This window comes from Ruditapes philippinarum, unplaced genomic scaffold (genome assembly GCF_026571515.1).
Source record: "Ruditapes philippinarum isolate M1 unplaced genomic scaffold, ASM2657151v2 ctg719_1_1_1_1, whole genome shotgun sequence".
In the NCBI taxonomy this organism is placed as follows: Eukaryota; Metazoa; Mollusca; class Bivalvia; order Venerida; family Veneridae; genus Ruditapes; species Ruditapes philippinarum.
In genome coordinates this window covers 240,663-258,959 of record NW_026861463.1, presented here as the reverse complement: position 1 = coordinate 258,959, position 18,297 = coordinate 240,663, and the positions used below count along the sequence as shown (strand labels likewise).

Below are 18,297 nucleotides of genomic sequence, written 5' to 3'. Positions count from 1 at the left end.
CTTGAGTTATTGAGCGGAAACTGTTTTCAGTTTTAAGGTAATAGTGACCTTGATCTTTGACCTTGTGACCCCAAAATCAATAGGGGTCTTCTACCCAATATGGACATTCTTTGCATTTGAATATTGTGTTATGCTCCGGAAAACAAATTGCTAACAGACCGATGGACAGACAGACAGACGGACGGACGCCAGGGGATATAACATAATATGCCCTTTGGGTGTACAAACAAGAGCTGTCGGTACGACAGCATGCTCGACTTTTCTTAGTGCTTGATAGTAAAAAAGCCTTGATAAAAAATGCTTGATAGAGTTACCTCCTCATGTCTAAAGGTTGGGGCATAAAGGTGAACTAGTGTAATAAGTTTCAAAGCTACATGTCAATCACCAGGACTTCGAAAGCATTTGAGGTGGTATGCAAACTTTAACATAAATTCTAAGTCAAAATGCTTGATAGCGTTACCTCCTCATGTATAAAGGTTGGAGGCATGATGGTGAACAAGAGTAAAAAGTTTCAAAGCCTTTTTTCAATAGACTTTGAAATATTTAAGGTGGTACGCAAACTTTAAATTTAATTTTAAGTCAAAAAAGGGGCACAATTCTGTCAAAAAACTTGATATAGTTACCTCCTCATGTCTAAAGCTTAAAGGCATGATGGTGAACATGTGTGCAAAGTTTCAAACCATATGTCAATGGACTTTGAAAATATATGAGGTGGTACGCAAACTTTAATGTAAATCCTAAGTCGAAAAAGGGGCATAATTCTGTCAAAATGCTTGATAGAGTTACCTCCTCCTGTCTAAAGGTTGGCTGCATGATGGTGAACAGGTGTAAAAAGTTTCAAAGCCATATGTCAATGGACTTTGAAAATATTTGAAGTGGTGACCTTGACATTAACCGAAATGACCCCTAGCTAAACCAAAAGGAAGAGGAACTCCCTAGACATGTCCATATTAAACATGAAAGACATTAATTCAAAAATAAATTGTGAGCAAAAATGTAAACATTTATTTTTTATACCAGCTACCTTGACTTTGACCCCAGTGACATTATTCCACAATAATTTAGAGGGAGTAAACGCTTCTACTTCCTGTGCTCACAAAAAATCATACACCTTGAATTAGATAAACATGCAATAAATCATACAGTCACCTGAAGTGGCATGTGCTTGTGCTCCCAACAAATCATGCACATTGAATTGTATAGATCTTCAAAAGATCATACAGTGATTCTGTTTACCCAGTGTGATTAATTCAATGGTATCCACATACCAAATATTGAAGATAACTTTATGTAAATAAGGTAATCAGGAGAAATTTCAGATAAATTCAACTTGACAAAATAAGTTACACACCATGCCCTATTTTCAGTGATTAAAAGGGAAATAACTGAGAAAAAATGGACGGCACAGTTATATAACTTGGCAATATTATGGACTTTGTACTGATAGATAAGTATGGAAATTATAAAGTCATAATTACAGATAGAAATTACATTAAATTGAACTTGCTGGTGTAGGCTAACCATATCCATTATCAAATACTGAAAAAAGCCATGACTTGGGTAAAATAATGGCATCAGTCATGTAACAAAATTACATCATGTACTTTGTATTGATTAGTAAGTGAGTAAATTATGGAGCCACTGGTACCAGTATAACTTAAAACAAGACTGCATTTTAGTGAAAAATGCTATGACACTGCATTATACAACACTGTGGGGCCAATTTTGACCCAAAGACCAACAAGTTGACCTTTCATGCCAAAGATCTTTGCTTTTGCCTTTGTAATCTTCAAGAATAGGAGATTATTTTAATATTTACTATATACATATATAAGGAAAACACATGACCCCTGGGTGTGAAGCAAATTTTGACCCCAGGGTTATAATTTGAACCATTTTGGTAGAGGCCTACAAGACAATGCCTTGTGCAAAATACCTTTATTCTAGGTCTTCTGGTTCTTGAGAGGAACATTTTTTAAATTTCTTCTATTTATTCATTTTGTTTGCCATTGCAACCAGATTTTGGCATTAAAACAACTGTAGAAGCCCTTCACTCAAGGAACAATCCTGGCAAGTTCGTTTTTTAACAAGAAGATTTTTTAAGTTCAATATAAAATCTATATAATGAACACACGCTTGCACACACACATACAGGAATTGCTATATATTGGTGGCATAAAAAACTTGCCATTTTAGGTTAACCTTGTACGGACAGATGGATGTACTTACAAAATGGTGCATATGTGACTTTTCCTTTGAATTTTTTAGTCACACAAGACCAACAAGGGAGCGATACCACAAAGTGCTCACCTTAGGATTAGATATAAAGATGCATCCACATACAAAGTATACGCATGTTATATGTACTTTCACTTTATGTTCCTTTGAATCTTTTGATATATCATGTCCCAGTGACGTTGACCTTTTGACAGGAAAATGGGTGTGGTAAGTAGAACACATCAAGGTGTATCCACATATAAAGTTCAATTGTTACAGGTTAATTAGTATTGAAATGAGTGACCATAAACACTAGTCTTATACAAGTCTTTATAAATCAAGTTATCCTTAGGGTGGGGCCAATTTTGACCCCAGGGCAATTATTTGAATAATATTGGTGGAGGTTTACAAAACAATTTTTATGCCAAATATCCAACCTGTTACCTTTGCCAATTCAGAGAAAAAAATTGTTAAGGTTTTACTTTATACATGTAAGAAAAAACCTATGATCCCCCCTGGGCGGGGCTTATTTTGACACTAGCACAAAATTTGAACAACTATGGTAGAGGACTATAGATGATATCATGTTCCAAATATCAAAGCTCTGGGCCATGATCTTCAAGACGAGTAGAAGATTTTTCAAGTTTTTACTGAATGTACATAATGAAAATCAATGACCCCCCGAGATGGTGCACTAGGGCAATATTTGATCAATCTTGGTAGAGGTATACCCTACAATGTAACATGCCAAATATCTAACCTCTAGCCTTTGCTAATTCAGGGAAGAAGATTTTTTAAGGTTTTACTATATAAATAAAAGGGAAAACTTATGATCCCCCCAGATCTGGGCCAATTTTGACACTAGGGACAAAAGTTGAAAATTACTACACAATGTGTCTTGCCAAATATCTAACCTCTAGCCTTTGCCAATTCACAGAAGTTTTTTAAGATTTTACTATATATATAAAAAAAAACCTATGACCCCTGGGGTGCAGCAAAATTTGACACTAGGGACAAAATTTGAACAACTTCGGTGGAGGATCTATAGATAATATCATATACCAAATATAAAACCTCTGGGCCATGTACTTTCAGACTAGCAATTTTTTTTTACTAAAGTTTTTACTATATGAATATATTGAAAATCAATGACTCTTGGGCGTGATCAATTTTGACTCCAGGGCAATAATTTGAACAATCTGGGTATAGGTCTACTACACTATGTACCATGCATGTAATATCTTATCCCCAGCCTTTGCCAATTCAGAGAAGACATTTTTTTAAGGTTTCACTCAATACATATAAGGAAAAACCTATGACCCCGGGGGCTGGGCTAACTTTGACAATAGGGACAAAATTTGATCAACTTTGGTTGAGGACCTATAGATGATATCATATACCAAATATCAATGCTCTTGGCTATGAACTTTCAGACAAGAAGGTTTTTTTGAAAACTCTTTTGTCTTTTTGAAACTCCACGGACACTGGACCATCACAATAGCTCATTACGAGCACATTGTGCTCAGGTAAGCTAAAGAAGGACATACAAGTAACAAGGGCAACATTGTTGCAATACACACCTGTCACAAAAGCTGTTGATGGAAATGTGGGCATTATGGAGATAAATGGCAATCAACTCTTAGTATGACCTTGACCTTTGACCTTGATCATGCATGGAGCAATCAATTCATAGTGGTGAACATTTCCTAAAAGTAGTATAAAAATGTAGAAGTTTTGCTCCAGACAAGTGTTTTTCAGGAACCTTTGAATAAGACATTGACCTTTGACCAAGAGACTAAGTTCATGCACATTTAATGGCTTCTCATAGTGGTTAACATTTCTATGAAGTTTTATTAAAATCCCTTCATGTGTGTAGGAGATATCCTCCCAACAAAATCTGGACATTTCATCATCCTCAGTGACCTTGACCTTGCAATTATTGACCTAAATCACAAGTGTCACAGATTTAATCAAGAAAATGACAATTTGTGTTACAATAAATGTTGACTAAATGGTCTCTATATACATTTTCATATTTTTATCTGAACTTTGAACCCTATGTGTGACCTTGACTTTTGCCACAGGGAATTGAATTTTACACTCAACACATGGACTCACAATTGTGAACATTTATGCTAAGTTACATTGAAATCCAGTTATGCATGAAGAAGTTATGCTCTGGACAAAACAATGACCTCTAAGTGCGACCCTAACCTTTGACCTAGAGACCTGGTTTATGCCCATGACATAGCTTCTCTAAGTGTTGAACATTTCTATGAAGTTTTATTAAAATCCCTCCATGACTGTAGGAGATATGCTCTGGATAGAATCTGGACATTTCATCATCTTCAATGACTTTGAACTTGCAATTATTGACCTAAATTGAAAGTGTCACAGACGTGGTCATGATTATGTCCATTAGTATTGGAATCCCTCAATAAATGATGACTAAATGGTCCATATACACATTTTTATTTCTACCTGAACTTTGACCCTGTGTGTCCTTGACTTTTGCCACAGGGACCTGAATTTTGTGCACAACACTATGCCTCACAATGGTGAACATTTATGTCAAGTTAAATTGGAATCCATTGATGCATGAAGAAGTTTTGCTCTGGACAAGCATTTTTCAATGACCTCTAAGTGTGTCCTTCACCTCTGACCTACAGACCTGGTTTATGCACGTAACATAGGTTCTCGTAGTGGTCAACATTTCTATAAAGCTATAATAAAAAATCCCTCCATGCATTAAGGAGATATACTCCGGACAGAAAAAGGACGCCGACACCCAACCCGCCCTTACGCCCGCCAGGGACGTTCCCATAATACAACCTGTTTGATAAAAGAGCGCACAAAAATGGAATGAAAAGGATCAAAGCAAATGTACTTTTACCTATTGTTCTCCTAGTCACACAAGTACCTCTGTGTTAATAAGGATGGACAGACAGACAGACAAATGGTTCTATCACATGACTTTTTAAAGTGAACATTTTTGGCACTTTAAGGGGTACATAAAGATGTGCACATTTCATATAATCTCTCATAACCACCAATTTCGAGATTTTTAACTTAATAAGACTATTGCCATTGGCACTCTTGAGAAATCTTCCCTTTACAGAATTTTCAAACTGTTAAGTGCAGTGACTAGAACCCGTATAAAGCTGCCTGTACATCATTCCAGTGTAAATTCCAATACTTTGAGTGTTGAGGATTGAATAGTATTACAGCTTGAAGTCAATGATATGGGCATGAGAGATGTTGCACATTTCATACATAAACTTAAATCAACAAACTCAATCAAACTGATTTTTACCTTACTAATAGCTTACTTCAGAGTTCTTAAGAAATATCCTCTTTCTAGAATTTTAAAAAATAAACAGAAACTTAATTTAGTATAAGAAATAGGAATCCTTAATTTAAAACGTGTTACAAACACATTAATTTAATACATGACAAAATATATTATATATACAAAATATATTACCAGTGCCTCATCATGGTTCTTTCCAAGATCTTTGGCTAGGCAGTCTGTAAATATAAAACAAATTTACAAGGTTTTTCAATGGTTTACAAGTCTGAAATATACCAAAATGCATATGTTAATATACAAGGCTGTATGTTTATTCTTTATGAAAAAAGATATAATTCATTGTAAATTTCATATAGGTACAACTTTAAGATACAGCGAAAGATGAGAAAACCGGATGGATGTTGAACAGAGGTTTTTTTTCTGGTTTTCTCAGTGGTCGGGTTTTCTCAGATAACTCTTCAAGACAATATGTAAGGAACAAAAATCTATCACAGATTATGTTTGATATCTGTTTAATTGCCATACCATTTTTTTTCCTTCTTTTGATTTGTTCAAAATATTACCAAATTTCAATTCAACTAATCAACATACAATATTTATCTGATTGCAAAAAAGTCGGAGGATATCAAATTGTGTTAATATATATTGGTACAGGATAATGACTTAAGAAATATATTTAGTGAGAATATGTTTTAAAAATCACATACTTGAATTATTTACATATTAAACCTATTTATGTCACTAGAAGGTATTTTTTTCATTTGGGAATCAATCTTGTAAAGATTGGCCAAAATTCACTATGTAGTTAATGAGGAGATGTTGTTTAAAGAAATTGTGAACTACGATGAATGGCAGACAATGAACAAAGTACCATCACAAAAGCTAACCTCTGAGCATAGAGTGCTCAAGTGAGCTAAAAACAATACTTTAATGACTATGGTAAAGACATGAAGAAGACCTGTCACGTAGTATTGAGGAATGTTGCCGAAAGTATTGCAGAAAGTTAATATGATAAGAAAAAGGAATAAAAGATACTTATTGATTAATATTGTTTTTATGAAATGAAGTGCTATTCATAGCAAACTTACTACATGACAAAATTCTTTTCCAGGGCGGTATATAACCTTCTTGGGAGAATGAGTACCTTTAAACTTTAAGTTAGACCTTGACCTCGGAGACAGGGACATGGAACTTAGATGCTACACATTGTCTTGATGTGGTAGACATTTATGATAAGTTATTTTAAAATTCTTCAATGCATGACAAAGTAACAATCTGGACACAATTGTTCACATTCAACCTCTGAGTGTGAAATTGACCTTTAAGGTAATGACATCAGCCATAGAAGTGACTCATTTTTTTTGATGTAATAGACATTTGTGCCATGCTATTTTAAAATCCTTTGATGCATGGCAAAGATACAGTCCAGACAAGAATGTGTACCTTCAAACTCTTCTTGTGAGAATGAGTGCTTTCAAATAATAATTGTGACCTTGACCTTAGAGGAAGGAACTGGATCTTTGATTAACACATCCTTTTGATGTTGAAGACATATATGCTTTGTGGTTAAAATATCCTTCCATGCATGACAAAGTTACAGTCTGCACACAAATGTATGCAGCTTTAAACTCTTATTTGAAGAAGGTGAACCTTCAAACTGTGTGACCTTGACCTTTTAGGTAGGGACATGGGTCTTCGTTGCAACACATGTCATCTGGATGTAGTAGAACTTTATGCGAAATTATTTTAAAACACTTCAGACAGACAGACAGACAGACACAACACATAGTCTTGATAAGGTATAATTTTATGCCAAGTTATCTTAAAATCCTTTAATGCATGACAAAGTTACTGTCTGGAAAGGAATGTAAACCTTCAATCTCTAAGTGTGACTTGACCTTTAGGTAGAGACATTGGCCTTAAATGCAAAACATCATCTCGATGTGGGTGACATTTGTGCCAAGTTATTTGATAATCCTTCCATAAATGATAGAATTACAAAAATGTGTACCTTCAAAATCTTCTTGTGAGAATGAGAAACTTCAAACTTTATGTAATGTGATCTTGACTTTGGAGGTAGGGATATTGATCTTGCAAATGACACATCTTCTTGATACGGTAGACATATATGCTATGTTATTCAAAAATCCTTCCACTCATGACAAAGTTACAGTTGGGACTCAATTGTGTATCTCTTTAAATTCTTAATGTGAGAATGTAAACCTTTAAACTGTGTGACCTTGACCCTTGAGCTAGGGACATGGGTCTTAGACACAACACATAGTCTTGATGTGAAAGACATTTGTGCCAAACTATTTTAAAATTCTTTAATGCATGTAGACATGAATGTTATATAAGTTGGGATGCACAAACAGTGTGAATTTAAAAAGCTGCCCTTAGGGGCATAAAAAGTTAAAGACAGACCGACTAAGAGACAGACTAACAGAGTAGGCCATTCCTTTACAGGAAGGGATTAAGGCAAATGATGCTTCTTAATAACTTTATACCTAGTGATGTTTTAACAACAAGCCAAGCATCATCTGTGAATAATGGTCTTGCAGCATTCATGTTCGCTTCAGTCACCTTGATACCAATCAATTTTTCAGGAACTGTTTCAACCTCCTCCTCTGTAATAAGTTCTGTGCTATTTTCCAAAACCCTTTCTACTGCATAAGAGTCTGCCATCTTATAAAGGAATTCTGAAAATGTATTTAATATAGGAAATGAAATTTTATCTTTCTTTTCAATAAAAATTATTCGGAGCAAGGAAAAAAAAGTGGAATATAACCAGATGCACAATGCACAAAATGACATATAACAATCATCTCTGTCAATGGAACAAGATGGGCAATGATAAACCATAATAATTCATCTGAGACAAGGCCACCATTAATTAACGAAAAGTAAGTAGACTTAAATATGTTTTGATATAAAAACTGAATGACCTTGTGGATGAACTAATTTGGACCTTCAGGACATTGTATAACTTTATTGAGAACCACAAGGTGATGTTACATGCAAAATATCTTTTTTTAATATGACATGTTTACTAAATATAAGAAATCTCTTTTTGATACTTTTTGTAAATTAGTAAACAACAAACAACAGACAAAGTGCCATCACAAACTCATCTCTAAGCACAAGGTTAGCTCAAAAGACATAAACGAGACCATCAAAGATGGGTGATGCTCCCCGAATGGGTACTTTGTCACAAGGAAAGGTTAGTTGTATAACTATTGAGGTGAATTTTGAGAATGGTAGTGACCCAAATGTTGCACATGACACATTGTCTCAATATGGTGATTATTTCTGTGAAATAGTTGTAAAATCCGACTTCAAATAAAAAAGTTATTGGCCGGACACTATTTTGCTGCAAGGTCATGCTGTGACCTTGACCTTCAAGGTAGTGACCCAAATGTTGTGCCGGACACGTCAACTCAATATGGTGATCATTTCTGTGAAATAGTTGTTAAATCTGACTTCAAATAACGAAGTTATGGGCTGGACATGATTTTGTTGCAAGGTCATGCTGTGACCTTGACCTTGAAGGTAGCCACCCAAATGTTGCTTGTGACACTTCGTCTCAATATGTTGATCATTTCTGTGAAATAGTTGTAAAATCCGACTTCAAATAACAAAGTTATGGGCCGGACATGATTTTGCTGCAAGGTCATGCTGTGACCTTGACCTTCAAGGTAGTGACCCAAATGTTGTGCGGCACACGTCAACTCAATATGGTGATCATTTCTGTGAAATAGTTGTTAAATCTGACTTCAAATAACGAAGTTATGGGCTGGACATGATTTTGTTGCAAGGTCATGCTGTGACCTTGACCTTGAAAGTAGCCACCCAAATGTTGCTTGTGACACTTCGTCTCAATATGTTGATCATTTCTGTGAAATAGTTGTAAAATCCGACTTCAAATAACAAAGTTATGGGCCAGACATGATTATGCTGCAAGGTCATGCTGTGACCTTGACCTTCAAGGTAGCGACCCAAATGTTGTGCGCGACACGTCGTCTCAATATGGTGATCATTTCTGTGAAATATTTTTAAAATCCGACTTCAAGAAACGAAGTTATGAGCCGGACACGAATTCGGGACGTACGTACGTACGTACGGACGGACGGACGGACGGACGGACAACCCGGCGACTATATGCTCCCCCGAAAAATTTTTTTGGGGAGCATAATTACACAACTCTCCAGCTGAGACAAAATATGTCAAAACAATGTACTAAAGATAATTTGTTGCCTAAATTTCACTAGCAGCTATGTATGAAGTATAAATTTGCAAGTCTATTTCAGAAAAATTACAGACACAGTTACTTTTAGTGACCTACCTGACAGATATGATTAAAGATGACAGAAAGATAGTTCTTTTCAATGGGAACATTGTGATACCTTTGATAAGTCCAGAAAAACAGCTCTTACAAGTTTGCCAATATTTAGTGCAATTATCCAGTAAATAAATTAAGTGCCCTGAAACCTGACTGTGCAGCATAGAGTAAATTGTTTCTTTCTAAAATGTGTTCTAAGTGGTCTGATTTATGTTTTTCAAATATTTTTGTAGATTGGTGTTACTTTTTATTTTTGATACTTAGATTTATTATGGGACTTAAGGGTTCACCTATGAAGTCTCCAGCTGTTTTTAGAAACATGGCAATACTTTAGGACTGGGTATTGTAAAGAAAAATCATATTGCGATATATTGCAATATTTACAAACATCATTAGATATATATAGGTTGCTGATGAGATATATGGGACAATATAGCCTGGATGAGATACATATGACCCGAGGCGCAATAATAAAGGGATAAATGTATGTCACTTCCAGTTTGAGAATGCACTTGCATAACAGGTAGAATCTCTGAAATCAGTGTAATAAATATTTTTTAACAATTGCACTGAGGCAATTATTGGTGTTTTTACTGAAATTTATGAAAAACAAGCTTATCAAAGTAAAAATGGCATATTTCAATGATGTCTGCTGACCTTTAAGGATGTTTCATGGGTTCTGCACATTACCTTCTTAGGGTGAACAATTTAGTTAAGTTTGAGGAAAATCATTCAAGAAAAGGAGGATTTAAGGTAATTGTTTGACATTTGACCTTTGAACTCCATGGGTATCCTTTAACTTAAACCAGCAAAGCTGTGACATGAGTTCTACAAATTGCCATGTATGGGTTAACATTTGATCCAAGTTTAAAGAAAATCCATCAGGAGGATGAAATAATTGACATTTAACCTTTAAGGGTGACTTTGACCTTAAATCAGCGCAGAGTTGTATGAGTTCTGCATAACACCTTGTTGATATAAACATTTGTGCAAAGTTTGAAGAAATCCTTCAGAAAATTGTCTAATAGTTAACCTTTGACCCAAAAATAGAGACCCTGACCTAGAGACAGCAGAGCAGTGACACAAAGTCTTCTTCATTTCAGCCAAGTCCAAAGAAAATTCTTCAAGCGGAATTAGATTTACAGAGTGGACAAGATATTGTTTGAGAGTTGATCTTTGACCTCAAATGTAGCCGTGACTTAGGTTCTGCACATTGCCATGTTTAGGTTAAAATTTGATTAAAGTTAAAAGAAAATCATTTAAGGGATGCAGGATTTATAAGTTGATTGTTTGATATCTGACCTTTGACCTCTGAGGGTCACCTTAAGCTAGCACAACTTTGAATGATTACTGCTTAACACCTTGTTAAAATGAACATTTGAACAAAGTTTGAAGAAAATCCTTCAGCTGGTAAAGGATTTATAGAAGAGCCATAAAATTGTCTGATAGTCAACCTTCAACCTAAAATTGTGACATTGACCTTCAGTCAGCAGAGCTGTGACATAGTTTCTGCAAATTGTCTTGTTAAGGTTAATATTTCAGCCAAGTTTGATGAATATCCTTTGAGGGGTATAAGATTTCCAGGGTGGACACAAAATTGTTTGATACTGTTTAAGTGGATATTTTTGTGTCACAAAAATTTTGCGAATGCCAAAAAGTGGACTTTTTGCGTGTAAAAATATTTGCGAAAATATGATTTCTTGAATTATCTAATACTGTTGTTTGTGATATCAGAAATTACGCAGGTAAAAAATATGAGTTCGCCAATATTATTATCGTTTCATTTATTCAGTTATTATTGTTTGTTTGATATGTTTGTTTTAAATTGTTTCAAGAAATATTTGTTGGTCGATAAATGACCTAAAGGCACAATTATTTATACTATTCTAAAACATTCTTTTGTCTTATTAATAGCCTATTGTGTTATTGACACATATATTTGTTATATTTCAAAATTGTGATTTGTCAATAACAAACTTAACCAAACAAGCAATAAAAACAATCTAAACAGTTAAACATATCCATGTAAAATGCTTGATAAAATTGTGTTAAAAATTATAAAAGATAGTTTGCCTAAAGCAGACATAATTTTTGCGCGATCAAATGTTTGCAAAAAATATCAATTCGCAAAAATCGCAAATATTTCCAAGTCGCAAAATAACCACTTATACAGTATTTGACCTTTGATCTCAAATGTGACTGTGACATTGAGCCTGCAGTGGTGACATGGGGGTCTGATATTGGACCTTTGACCTCCAATGTGACCTTGATCCAACAAAGCCGTCACATGATTTCTGCACACTGCCTTGTAGAGGGGAACATTTGAGCCAAGTTTGAAGAAAATCCTTCAAAGGGTATAGGATTTATACATGGGACATGATGGAGATGGACAGATGAAAGAACTGACAGACTGACTGATGCAACCAAGGTATTCCAGTATAGCCCCCCCCCCCCCCTCTCCATGTTACCACACAAAATAAGCATATTATTTTCAGTTATGTGACTTTCAAGGTCAAGGTCATTTATGACTCTAGGTAAGGGTCAATTTGGTCAGCTTGAAAGAACATGCCAGATGATTGTTGTGTCCAAGTATGAAGACATTTCATTCACTATTTACAAAGATATTGGGTAAACAAGTTAAGGTCAAAATATGTTTAGATTTTGCAATAATTCCTTTCTAATTCATAACTAACAAGCAATTATCACAGTATTGCAAGCAATCCATAAGTCCCCTACCGGTTAGAACCCCAGCAACATTCTGAAGGGCCATTGGCCATTCACTTATGTTTCTATTTTAAGTAAATTTGTCGAAAAAGTTCTTTAAAAGTGATCACAGGAAACAGTTTTTATGAACAGACAAACAGACAGACTGAAGGACACTCTAAAGTTATTTTTTGAACATCCCTGTCATCAAAATATAACATTTTTAAAAGCAAAATTCTTAAAAAGGAGATAACTCTTGAAATAAAGATGCAAGACGTCATACATGATGTGAGTGTAACAAAGAACAATTAGTAATGAAGGTGTTGATAATGAATGTTTATTTTGAATTTGAAGTAAAAGAAAGTAAAAAGAATGAATAAAAAAATTCAAAGTTTAAGGAGGAGATATTTCTGGAAATATGAATGCTGGTTTTATAAACCTTGTCATATTATTATGATGTGGGAGTTTGAAGAAAATCCTATTATGATTGATGAAGTTGGAGTAAAAATTACCAATTTCTCGAAAAAAGTCTATGTTCAAAAGGGGCATAATTCTGGAAATAGTTTTGCTAGAGTATTGAACTTTCACACAAATGTTGAGTGATAATAAGAAACATATTTATGAAGTTTGAAGTAGATACATTCAGAAAAAAAAAAGCAATATTTTTTTCATAAAAATTCTAAGTTCAAGGGAGAAAATTTTGATAAATTTTGTGCTAGAGTTATAAACCTTGTCACATTATGTTGATGACTAGAAACTTATATTTAAACTATGAAGAAAATCTCTGAAGAAATAAAGAACTTATAGTGAAAAAACATAAAAACTAGAATCAGAAATCTTGAAATTCAGTCTATTTGTTGCCATAGCAACCAGAATAGGAAGAAAAAAAAAGAATGTGCATAATCTCCAGACTGCCATCTACCCATATTTCCATATTTCAAGTTTCATAAAAATATTTCCAGTACTTTTTGCGTTATCACTGGATCCAGGTTATGTGTAAAATTTGCCATATTTTCAGGCTATTTGTTGCCATAGCAACCAGAATTTTCAACATAGGAAGAAAAGAAAAAGACGTGCATAATCTCCATACTGCCATCTATCTATATATCAAGTTTCATAAAAATATTTTCAGTACTTTTTGCGTTATCGCGGGATCCATTTTTGTGGACGGATGGACTGACGGACAGACGGACGGAGGGTAAACCTAAAGTCCCCTCCGGTACACCGGTAGGGGACTAATAAAGCATGAATGATAAATAGCCTAAGTGACCCATGAAAATTTCTATATATAGCCATCAAAATGTATCTGTAATGTTCAATTTATAAAAAATTGTGTGGCAGTCTTTTATTATTCTAGGGATATCTATATTTTAACCTAAACATATTCCAATATCTACTAATAGTCAATCACAATTATTACAGTCAAACTTTGAAATACATGTATGTAGTTAATTCAGATCAACTTGACAATGAAAATGTGAGCATAATGACACTTTAAAAGATAGGCAAAATTCTGTCAAACTTAAAAAATAGGCAAAAGTCTGTCAAACTAATTATATGAGCTATAAACTTGACATTCATGAATAGATAGTTGCATTTTAATATAGTGTTGGGATCTCTACTAGTTTCTGAGATGAGACAAGACAGGACAAAGTTATTCCAATATATGTTTAGTGGGGATATAATTATTCCTATATTGAGAGGTTTACCCTATTAACAAAGATTTAACCTGCAAAAAAAAATTTTTTTATACAGATTATCATTTACAAAATACTGATTTTGATGATGTTGACATTGATAATTTTTTTGTGTTTAAGGATATACACATGATCATATTTTTTTTCAATTAATTAAAAGCACTTAGGAAAATTTTATTTCCTTTTAGATGCATTGATGGGTGTTATAATTTAAATGAAAATATAGTCCTCATTGATAGAATATGACTTTTTAAACTCACTTGACCAGAACTGGCAATGCAAATGATTAGAAGATATTGGTGACATTTATTGAATATTATTACATGCCTTGGAATGGAAAGTGAAATTACATGTATATTTTACAATTTTCACAGTGAAATTATAAAATATAATTTTACTGTAGCTCAACTATATTTGAATGTGGATAAAAAGAATACATAATAACTATTTTTTAAATGGATTTATTGACAGGAATAAATTCTGTTGTATGTAAATTTTGCTTCTTTGGTAAAAGCAAGTCAAAATCAGAGTACATCATATTAGAAATGTGAAAAAACTCGAGGAATTTTGCAGAACTATTTTTCAACATTGTTAATGTGAGGTCATTATATCATGACATCATAAAGATGAATGCGTGATGTTACACAGCAAAATCATTAAGAAATGACACAAAATCAAATTATTGAAATAAATAGAAAATATGTTTTACATGTAAGATTGAAATATATATCATTTGTAGAAAATGCCACTCCTGAAAATATTGCATCTGGTGTTCATTCGGTGAAATATTTTTCCATCTCACATGAAAACAAACAATTATATATTCTATATGTTTACACTATCAGGGTTTTCATTTTTATCTGAAGAAACAGATGTATCTTTGGCTTAAGATCAAAAGGATATTTTAATCTACAGGCTGAACTACAACTGCTTTTAACAGCATTTCAACCAAGATTATCAATCTGATAATAATGAAAACCCTGCACTATAGGAGTTTATAACCCATATAAGCTTCAACATTAAGAGGAAGAAGATAGGATAAAAGTGGGAATTTCTTCATCATGTTTTTTCTACAATGTGCTTATAAGGTGCAGGTGTAACTTAACAAAATTCGAGGGGGCAAAAATTAAACTTGCACCCAATGTATACAGTGAATCAAACCTAGTTTGCAGTTTTCAATATTTCTGTCATTGTGTTTGAGGTATATTTTCCTTCTCCACATCAAAGAAACTTAGTGCTATCTGAAAGTCTTGGTATTTCTTTATGATTTTTACTTTTATAATGGACCAAAAGCTGATGCTATATGCCACAATATATATTTGATCTGATCATTGTAATTTTGACAAAGAAGATTTTAAGACATGTTTATTTCTATTATACAACTTTAAGTAGCTCTACAAATGTACCTTTTAAAGTAGAAGTCTCTCTATCTGTGCTAGCTGAAGGTGTCTGCAACTCGTGTAATGAATGGAATGAATTGTCATCTATATCCTTTTCCAAGTCTGAAATAGATTAGAGCCTGAGGTCTGATATTGAGCATTAAACAGGCAGTTATGATTGTTGGCCAATGCACTTCCTGCCAATATGTTTTATCACTTTGAAAAGTTTAAATCAAATTCCTTTAACACTTTCAAGTTATTCTCTGAACAAGAGTCTTCATGTTTAAAGTATAATTTTAGCTCTTGTGACCTACTATTTTAATAAGACTGCATAAGACTGGAACGATTTGAAAAACTTTGTAGAAGACTTCTAGGCAATATAAAATATCACAGCTCTGGGCTTTGTAGTTCTCATGAATACCTATTAAAGTCTATATAAACCAGGCAATGTGTGGAGGGGAGAAATTTGACCCCTAGGGACATGATTTGCATGATACTTTTGTAAAGAACCTCATTTATGCAACATGCCAAATATCTAAGCATTTAACTTTTAAGCAAAATTCATTTTGTGATTCATAATAAGTAGATTTTTAAAGATTTTATTTTAATATATAATTTCTGCTCTTAAGACCTTATGCATCATATTGGAACCATTTATATGACTTTTGTAGAGTTCAACTAGGCAATTCTTCAACTTCCATGCAATTTTTAACATAAAGATTTAAATATTTCCTGCATGTTGAGGATCCTATGGTGATGCTTTTATTCTTTAAGTGTTTCAGTATTATGAACTTGTTATGCTTCAGACATGGACCTTTACAAATCATCTAAGGATTATTCCTGTTTGGTGAAAATCTGATTGTTTAAGAGATGTTGATTAAAGAAATTGTCGACAGAAACAAACAAGGCAAGCTTATGAAAAAAACACATTCTCTACAGGTTATCAAATAATTATCAAAAAACTGATACCTTCATCTAATTTTCTGAAAAATTTTCCAACTTTTGTCACTTCTGTAACAGCTGGAGGGCATTGATAAACATTTTTGTTTATCTTGTCACTATGACCCATGTGTTTGAAGAATGCTTCTTTTTCATGTTCTGTAGTATCCTGTGATGCGTGTAAAGTGGCTGCCCTGTGTCTTACTTTAGTAGCAGTAATTGAAGAAATTCCAGCCTTCAAACAAACTGATCTGATACAGTCACTCCCTATACAATGTCGTTCAGAGTGATTTGTACGTGGAAAAAGAAAGGCATTGTTTTTGCTCACTCCAGCATCTTTTCGGATATCAGGGTTACATAAAATGTTTAGAGCATTATGACAATCATCTGGGTACATAACAGGAACCAATTTTCCGTCATTTTTTCCAGGTTGGTAAGAAACTTTGTAATTTGTCATCAAGTCAACATCATCTGAGTTCTCAAGACTGTCAACATTGAAATTTTGCTTCCAAACATCATTTTTTGCTTCTAACCATTGATTGATTGTAAGACGACTTGGTTCACCTCCTCGTCTGGCATTAAATAATGTCAGTCTAGTCACTAAAAGGTTACGCAAGACAGTAAACTCTTCCTCTGCTATAAATGTGTATGAATCCTCCGAGAGTTTCTTTAATTGTGCTTTTACATACTGTGTCAACAATTTAAGGTCTTTTTCATTTGGTAATGCAGATGGTTTTCTGGTTTCTATTCTTTTTGTTATAACATGATATTCAGATTCTCCAAATAGCTCTGACCAGTTATATCTTAAACTGGTTAAAAATCTGTCTGCTTCAACAGCATCTGCATCAAGGCCTTCATTTGTCATTTGGTCATACAAAAACCTTACAAACTTTTTTATTGAATTTCCTAAAAACAGCTGAGAATCTACTGTTGTTACCTGTTTCCTTTCATGTATGACTTCTTTAATATATTTCATGTTTCTTCTTGTAAACATGTCCTTCACACTTATTTCATTCTGAAGAGAATGGTTTTTCATGTACTCTTTTACTTCCAAATATAACCTTGCAATCTGTCGCATTGTTGACATAGTGCTTTTCCTTTTCTCATCCTTCTTTGCATTGTTGACCCCATAAGAAATAAATTTCTTGAATCCATATTTTCCTATTTCTTCATTATTTTTACAGATTTTTCCAACCTCATCATCATGAAATCGGTCTATTATTTCACTTGCATATAGATTTTTTATTTCATTGTTACCAGACTTTGCAAGGTGATATGAATTAACACAATTCGGAGATGGTCTTGTACAGGAAAACTTATTACACAGCTTCTTATGCTTATAAAATTGTTCTTTTGACAAAAATGCCTTACAAGATAAGCATGTTACTAATTGTTTCTGTTGATGACGGCGTTCAGGAATAAGTTTAGCTGAGTGGGTTCTATCACTGTTTCTCATAATTTTTATATTCTCCCTAAAAATACCAGCTTTTTTAAATAGAGAAAACTTTTCATTTCTTTCTTGCGTAGGTAATGACATGGCTTCTTGAACATCTTTTTCATTTTTATGCTTCTTTTTAATATGTTCAGTTAACTTTGTCCTGAACTTTCCGCAAAACGGACATGGCCGTGAAGGTTTTCTGGATTTCCCTGGAAATATGAATAACAAAGATATTATTAGAAAATATAAATGCTGGACCAAAATGTCACTTGACA

The 18,297-nt window shown here is 33.7% G+C and overlaps 1 protein-coding gene across 10 annotated transcripts in view; it reads right to left on the bottom strand.

The window, feature by feature from the left end:
- The window catches only part of LOC132715677 (uncharacterized), a 133,875-nt gene that overhangs the window by 30,011 nt on the left and 85,567 nt on the right, over positions 1–18,297 (bottom strand). For all 10 annotated transcript variants that reach the window (XM_060698717.1, XM_060698719.1, XM_060698720.1 and 7 more), the window contains 4 exons: positions 16,615–18,231; positions 15,673–15,768; positions 8,035–8,226; positions 5,702–5,745 (listed from right to left, as the gene is read on the bottom strand). In XM_060698717.1, coding sequence (XP_060554700.1) covers positions 5,702–5,745; positions 8,035–8,226; positions 15,673–15,768; positions 16,615–18,231 — 1,949 coding nt within the window. The remainder of the gene's footprint in view (positions 1–5,701; positions 5,746–8,034; positions 8,227–15,672; positions 15,769–16,614; positions 18,232–18,297) is intronic.